Raw genomic sequence first — 7,898 nt, 5'->3', positions numbered from 1 at the left:
CCCAACATATAAAAGTCTCTTTGCTTGTGTAAAGAGATTTAAGACCTGGAGGTTACCTGAACCTACGTACGTGCTCCATATCTATCCTTTATTTATTGAGAGTCAGTACCAAAATTACTTTTTCAGCTTTGCATGTATTTAAAATCTTTTGCAGAAAACGATGGTTAAAATCATGCCTCTTGATGCCTTCAGAAAGAGTTTAGATTGCTTAAACATTATCGTGATGGTGCTTAAATAAAGATATCATCAGTTTATGATTGAGAAGCAAAAGTGGGACCAAAGTCAGGACAGAAGAGAATCAGAACAGCTTTAATTGTGAAACCAAGAAAGAGCGCAGGTTGGCATTAATTATATGTTTCATTGTTTGTGTTACTTCAAAACTCCCACCATGGCATGGGTTCCACTTGCTGGATGGTGTGGATGCAAAATACCTGTCCGCCCTACGAGCTTGCGGCATAAACAGTCAGTATTGGGGCGCGCAGGAGGAAAGGATAAAAGAAGGGAGCAGTACAGAGTTCGGGTGATCTGCAGCAAATTCCTTGTGGGGGAAAGTCTGACAAGGAAGGAAGCCAGGAAGAGACCGGCTTTCGGGCACTTCCATGTTTTTCCTCTAAAGATTTGGAAGCAGTTCCCCCACCTGTGGCAAGCTTCTTTCAAAGGTCTCCAGGTAGGCCATCCACACGGCTTTCCAATGGCAAAAATTAGCCATGTTTGGGCCCTTCATAGCTAACCAGTTAGCTAACCTGTGAGCTGGTTGCTCAAAATATATATTGAAGGGGCAAAAGGAAAGACAAAGTTTCAAATGGTTAATGCTAACAAATTCTGGAAGCGGTATCACACCTCAGGCGTCAGAGTTTAAGAAAATCTCCTTCTAGTGCGGATTAGAAGGAGATGGAACGTTGGAGTTGGATTATCTCCTCTCAAATCCAAAGGCACCTCTGTCTTTCTGAGAAGCGCCTGGGCTGGCCCGCGGTTCGGGAGGGGACTCCGGACCCGGAGAAGAACCCGCCGGAGACGCCGCTCCGGGGCTGCGGTGGCGGCGGCCGTGGCGAGCCGAGCTGGAGGCAGAACCGGTTGGCAACGACCCCCCTCACGCTGCCTCGAAGGCGGCTTTGCCCCTCCGGGGGGCCGAGTGGGGTGCGAGGGGAAGGGGGGAGAAGGGGAGGGCTGCTCCTTCCCCGCCCCGCTGCCTCCCGCCGCGGCCGCCCCGCTGCGCGCCCGCGGAGGCGCCGTCCGCCCGCTAGGGGGCAGCCGCCGCCCGCCCCTCCGGCTGCGGGTGCGGGTGCGGGCCGGGGCGGTGCGGGGCGGTGCGGGGGGGTGCGGAGCGGTGCGCGGCTCTCCGCGGGCGCGCTGCCCCCGCGCGGCGGGGCCGCCTGCCGCCGCTGCCAGTGATGTCATGGGGCGGCGGCGGCGGCGGCGGCGGCGGCGGCGGGGGGGCGGGGAGGAGGCGGCACTGCAGCTGCATGTGTCTGTAGCGGCGGCGGCGGTGGCGGCGGCGGCGGGGCCGGGGCGTCGTCATCTGCATTCACATGGGGGCGGCGCCGGCCTCCGCCTGAAGCCCCCGCCTGGGGAGACACAAAAACCCACGCGAGGCGCGGGGTGCCGCGACCCCCGCCCCGCCGCCGCCGTTGCCGCCATGAATTCGGCGGAGCAGACCGTTACGTGGCTGATCGCCCTGGGCGTGCTGGAGTCGCCCAAAAAGACCATCTCCGACCCGGAGGGCTTCCTCCAGTCCTCCCTGAAGGACGGGGTGGTGCTCTGCCGCCTGCTCGACCGCCTGCTCCCGGGCACCATAGACAAAGTAAGTGCCCGCTTCCCCCCCTGCCCCTCCGCCCCCCGCCGCCCTTTGTGCAGCCGGGCCCGCCGCCCCCGGACCCGGCCTCGCCCGCCGCCGGGCCCCCCGCGCCGCTCCGCCCGCGCGGGAGAGAGGGGGGTCCCCCCGGGCCCGGGGGGGTGAAGGGCGCGGTGGGGCGGGGGGAGGGTGGTCAGCTCCAATCGGGCGTGCGGCCGGGGGGGCCGGGGCGAGAGCAGGGAGCGGCAGCGGGCAGCCTGGCTGAAGGGGGCTTTCCCCTTCGGGGCCACGATTTTGCAAGTGTTTTACATAAAAAAATGCTCCGGTCTCCAAATCGAAGTCCTGGATGTGCACGGGAGAAGCATTTTTTTTTTTGGGGGGGGGGTATGGACCTTTTCTGGCACGCCACGAGCCGGCTGCAAACTTGTCTACGCAACTGCTGGAATAGTCGGTGCCTCACCTCACTTGGGAGGTGATTCAGCTCATCCCTTCCAGCCTCTGAAGGACATCTTAATGTTTGATGCTTAGTTTTCTTGAAGGCTGTTTTAGCGTTATTTGGGTCTTTTATCGCTTGGTAGCCTGTGGAAAAAATCTCATCCTTTTCGGGTTGAGAAAACGCATTACAGCTCTATTCTGCGTTGCATTTGAAGAAAACGTACTCTGTCAGGTAACTTTTATGTTATGTGTGCGTACGTAATTCCCGTCGTAACTCAGCCAGAGGGGAAGGTTTTGATTTTTGATGCTGTGCCTCAAGTTTTGGGACAATGCCGTTCTCTCACCTGGCGCTCAGCAACGTACCACATGTAGCGACCCGCGTGTTGGCAAAACTTTCCTTATGAGCCAATACAAGGTGATGAAGAGAAGATTGATGAAGGTCATCTGCTATGCTGACGGGGAAACTCCTTGCTTGAAAATAACACCATATTTTTCACCTTTTGCAGTTGGCAGACCACTCTACGCATTGGAGCCTGCTGACAATGGGCTTTTGTTACCTTTTGTGGCTCTTTCTCAAGTGGTCCGCTGACCCACAAAGTTAAAAAACAGTGCTTTGAGCTCAGTAGGGCACTGGACTGGGCTATCTCCCTTCAGTTCTTCAGTTTGCCACCAACTGGGGTCGTTACTGTTTTGTGTTGTACTGTAGTGTGGAGGTCCTGGCCCTGGCCTGGAGTCCCACTCTCCTGGATATAGTAGGTCATTCCTGCCCCCCTAAATTCACAAGCAAATTAGGAGGCAGCATGGGGATATGGAAACCCTGCAGGATCCTGTGGTGCTGTTGATGGGCGATCGAAGTGGTGAGAGCGGGGGCAGCATGTCGGCGTCAGTGTGAGCCTGGGTAACTCGGGGTCCGCCATGGTGACCGGTGGAGCTAGCTGGGACAGCTGAAGCCACTGCTGCCTCCAGCTGCTTTCCCCACCACCATTTTCCCAGAAGTGGCTGTTTAGGCAATAGAGCTGAAGAGCACGTGTGTCCGCTCCTGAGGCACTGCGGCTTTACCGTGGTACGTGAGGTGCAAACTGGGGTCCAGTATGCTGGGCTGTAAACTGCATCTCTGGAGGAGGTAAATGTCCTGCTCCGCTGTCCGGGGTGATGTGTGTGACGTGGGGCAGAGGGCAGGGACCCCCGCAGCATGGGGATCCCCCACCTGCTCGGGCAGGCGCTGCCCATGCCTCCTTGCCCCCAGGCTCTCTTGCCTGCTGGCACCAAACCTGAGGAGGGTCTTGGCAGCCCGTCGCACCGCACCACTCCACGTACCCTCTCTGAGCACCTGTCCAAAATATTGGGCTTTGAGTCCTGAGCTTCGGGGCAGAAAAGGTCTTTGCCCTTGTGCGGATGTCAAGCCTAGTAAAATGGGGTCCTGAACTCAATTTAGGAAACAGGCTCTACTGAACAATGAAATAAATAAAAAAGCATGACACAAATAAGTGTTAGAACGGCGTTTCCCGACTTAATGTGCTTTTCTGTGTATGGTATAACTAGGGGTGGCTCGGTTAGTGTGAATGAGAGGCTCTCTTTTCTTTTCACATCAGAGGAGCGAATACCTGTGATGTTTGGGCAAGAGGGTCCCTTCACGACATCCACACCCAGAGGAGGGTTTGCAGCGGAGCACAGCTCCCCGCAGCCTACCCCACCACCAGCCTGGCCTGCAAGGAGCTGTCAGGGGGGCTTATCGTGGACCTCGTGGGGCGGAGGCGCGGGGTTTGCAGCGGGTGGTGTGCGGGCTGGGACGGCAGCCAGGGCGGGAGGAAAGCTGGCGCTTCGCTTCGCAGCTTCCCACCTCCTCGAACTCGCCTCGCATCGAGAAGGGCGCTGGGACGGGCGGCTGCTGGAGGTCCCTGCCGACCTAGTGGGTCTCCTCCGGCTTTGGCTTAGGTAAAATCTGGGGAGAAATAACCCTTTTTTAAATTTTTTTTTTTCTTTTAGGGGCTTTTGTGAGGGGAAGCGTACTTATTTTTGTGGGCCTTTCACATTGCACTGTCTAATTCATAAATGTGTTTGAGAGACTCGTGAACTCATTTTCCCGTCCAACTTTGTGAATATTCTTTTTCTGTAGACTCAGAGTATATACCACATACTTCTTTCATGCTCTCATCTACCATTATGAGTCTGAGCTATTTCCATAATACCTTCTTTTTCCTTTTTTCTTTTTTTTTTGCTAATAAAAACATGCAAAATTTACATCCTTTGCTGTATTCTGTTACTTTTTTCAATGTCTTTTTTGCTACTACTGTTCATTTACATTGTACGTTTTTATACTGAGTGCATTTTAAATATGAGCCCTTTTATTCCTTATTTGTCCTGAAAGCCTCCAGCTCAAACTGGACAATTTTGAAGTCTAAAAGATATAAGGCTTGTCCCACAGATGTAGACTGTTTCAGTTCTTAAAATCATTTGAGATCATAACTTTCTATAAATATCTGACATCAGCAGACACTTTGAAGACTCACAGAGCTCATTTTTCTGTAAATACAAAGTAGTAACTAAAACCAAAGAGAACATAAAAAAAAATACAAATTATAAATAAGAAGGAATGTTTATCAGGTTTTTTTTAAGATGTTTTCTAGAAAAGGCTATAAATGCATTTCTTTCTTTCAAAAACTGTTTAGAAAGAGGATTCAATATGTGCAGGAATGTAATAATACATTTTTTGGCATTTTGTGCTTTTTAAAGCCTCTGGGTACCGTGAGAGTAATTAGTAGAAGATTTTTAATACATAAAGGTTGTGTGACCATAAAAGGAATCAAGCACTTGAAGGTCAAAGAACAGATTTTTCTTAAGTCGATAAAACAAATTAGTGGATTTCCAGGCTGGTTCTTTAGATTGCTGTGTATTTGTATACCGTCCTTGCACAGAATAACATACAGAGCTTCTTGTCAGGAAGTTTTGGCTAAATTTGTTTACATTACAGTCATCTTCTATCTTGAACAACAGCAAAGGACAGATATTAAATTCACCAGGTTCCAAGAACTCTGAATGAAAATATGTTGAAAAGTAATGTTTTTACAGACTGTTAATCTCATTTTTGGGCTCCCATTTAATGTTATTATGATGCCTTTGCATTTTGAGAGAGAACATGACAGGGTAAAACAAAATAATTGGGTTAGGCAGCATGATGGGATGGTGCTGCTCAATAACCTTATGCGCAACATGGGAAAGGAACAAAAGGGAGAGCAGTTGTTTAGAAAACAAAACAAAAAACCCCAACAAAAACCACAACAGCTTCCCCCGACCCTGACCAAACCCAGCCATGTGTTAGTTTTTTAAAGCGGAGAGACCTGTACTGAAACACGCTGGTCAGTTGATCTCCTCTGAAGGCTAGGGGATTGCTGTATTCAAGTCGTTTGAGTGAAAAGCCGTGGTTTCAGGTTACAGGATTTCAACCCTGCGCTGTAAAATTGAGTTGCTTTGATGGCAGGGGAGAGGATCCCCGTGGAAGCGTTGCAGTGCAGTCGTCTGCCGCTTAGATGCTTTTCCTCGCAGAGATCATTTCCTGAACAGATTCCTCCATCGCAGACCAGTTTGACCCACTTTTGACGTTGTAAACAGAGATTGGAACTGGAGCGGGAATTTTCCTTGTCATATGAGGCTTCGCGCTCCATTAAGTTTTGTTTGTACTTTCATTTTTGGTCAGCTGTTTGACAGAAAGCATCATTTTGAGGACAGCTTTGTTCCATTCGGGGAAAATAGGGAAGACGCATCGGGGGATGCGATGCCGCAGCCATTTGGCACCTCGTGGTCCCCCTCCCCTCCCGTCAGGGGCTCCCGGAGGGGGTGAGAGCAGCTGGTTCGGCGCTTGGAAGCCGGGGGGGGGGGAAGCGTGCCGGGCGCGCGGCTGGGTCTCGCACACCTTGGCCCCCCTCCCTCGAAGAGACCGTCCCCAGCCGTTGCACCGAGCGTAGGATTAAACAGCCCAGAAGCTGCTCTGCTGCGCGTGGGAGGCTGATCCAAAACACAGCCGCTTCCTCTCGCTGCTCCCGCGTCGCCGAGGCGCGAGAGGAGCGGCATGAGGCTGGCCCCGGGAAAACAAATACGGCTCGCTCTTGCTGGCTGAGGCTCGGTGCGCGGCTGGAAGAAAACTTCCTTTTCCCTGTGGGGGATTGGGCACCGGTGTCGACATTGATTTGGTTATTGATGGGGATAGTATCAGGACTGATGGGAGCAAAGAGTAGGATCTTTTTATAAATACCTCGTATATTGGTATCATTCTCTTTTTAATGGTGGAGGTGGTTGGTTAAACAAGGTTTTCTGAATTGTAATTTAGGAAGAAATGAACTCTCTGCGACTCACAAGGCAAATGAATCGCTGTGTACGAGTGCAAGCACTGCAGAAGAGTCAGGGTCCCCAGAAGGAGGGTCCAGGCTGCCACGTGCGGCAGCCGTCTCGCCTGCCTTGTCCTCGCGACGGGTGTGAGCACCTGCGGCTCTGGCAAAGGGAGATTTACGTTCCCTCCTCTCTGATTTCACAGGGGCGTATCGGGGCCAAGTATTTCTGCCCTGTTGTGACAAGGTGTGACCTGGATGTGGTATTTCGGGCGTTGCAAAGGAAGGAGGAAGGGAAGCTCTTTGGGAGCCAGAGGTGATAACAGGCGGTGGTTTCTATAGCCTGATAACCTTTGCAGAGGGTGCAGCGCTGGCCGTGAGCTGCCTGCGGAGCCCAGGCAAAGCTCAGGAACCGTGGTGAGCATCCCACCAGTGGTGCAGAGGTTACCCCTAAGGTAGCAGTTGCCAGGCGCTGTTGCCCCCGAGCAATCTGAATTTGGGAAATACTTCTGGCAGGATAGCTCAGCCCCTGAGCTGAAGCTATTGGGATCTGCCTGGCTGAACCGAAGGACTGTCCTGCCTTTGCTCACTGAAATCCATCAGGAAGGTATTGCAGACGCTGGTATTACAACAGCATCAACAGAAGGTCATCGTAGGACTAGACCTGGGAGGCAGGAAGCAAAATCTGCATTTTAATGTGCATATGCTCTCTCCCCCCGGCAGTAGTCCTTGCGTAGAGCCTCCCAAGGAGATTATCTGGCAAGAATAATCCACGCCGGGCAGCTGTGCCTGCCGTGGCTGTGTGCTCGGGGAGCGCCGGCGTGCGTGCGGCTGCTGTTGCTCCAGGGTGGAAGCACTGAGAGGGTAAGCCGAATGCCAGGGGAAAGTTATCCCGAGCGAAATCATTACAGTGCCGTTTTCCTGAATAGATGCTCTTCTTGTAAGTGTTACTGTGAGCTGCTTATGGGATCGTTCGGTCCTGTTACGGAGTTATCATTGGTTGTCATTTACCATGTTACTCCTATTGTCTTGTGAGAGCAGGGGTGCACGGATGCACTGAAGGAGAATGCCCTTGCTTTTCCCATCTATGCACTGGCTTTGTAATTCTGGTGACTGGGATGTTATCCAGAGAAACACGGTCTGTATGTGTGTGCTGAGGAAGCAGAGGACTTATATCTGCGTTTGCTGTCTTTTTCCTTGAAAATCAGACCCTGTCAATGTGTAAGGGTCTAGACTGAATGAAATAAGGGCATTTCAGAAGAGGGGGCAATTAATGAAACTATTGGTGTTTAAATTGTTTTTGTGAGAAAATACAGAAAGATAATTTAGTTTTGCTGGTCTTACTTTCG

At 52.1% G+C, this 7,898-nt stretch overlaps 1 protein-coding gene across 2 annotated transcripts in view; it reads left to right on the top strand.

The window, feature by feature from the left end:
• Positions 1-1,477: 1,477 nt before the first annotated feature.
• The window catches only part of ARHGEF7 (Rho guanine nucleotide exchange factor 7), a 126,773-nt gene continuing 120,352 nt past the window's right edge, over positions 1,478-7,898 (top strand). Inside the window, exon 1 of one of the 2 annotated variants that reach the window (XM_075137121.1) lies at positions 1,478-1,801. In XM_075137121.1, coding sequence (XP_074993222.1) covers positions 1,637-1,801 — 165 coding nt within the window. In that variant the 5' untranslated portion in view covers positions 1,478-1,636. The remainder of the gene's footprint in view (positions 1,802-7,898) is intronic. The other variant, XM_075137113.1, reaches the window with a different exon arrangement.

Source organism: Calonectris borealis, chromosome 1 (genome assembly GCF_964195595.1).
Source record: "Calonectris borealis chromosome 1, bCalBor7.hap1.2, whole genome shotgun sequence".
In the NCBI taxonomy this organism is placed as follows: Eukaryota; Metazoa; Chordata; class Aves; order Procellariiformes; family Procellariidae; genus Calonectris; species Calonectris borealis.
Note: the sequence above shows the minus strand (reverse complement) of the source record. Positions and strands in the feature narration are given on the sequence as shown.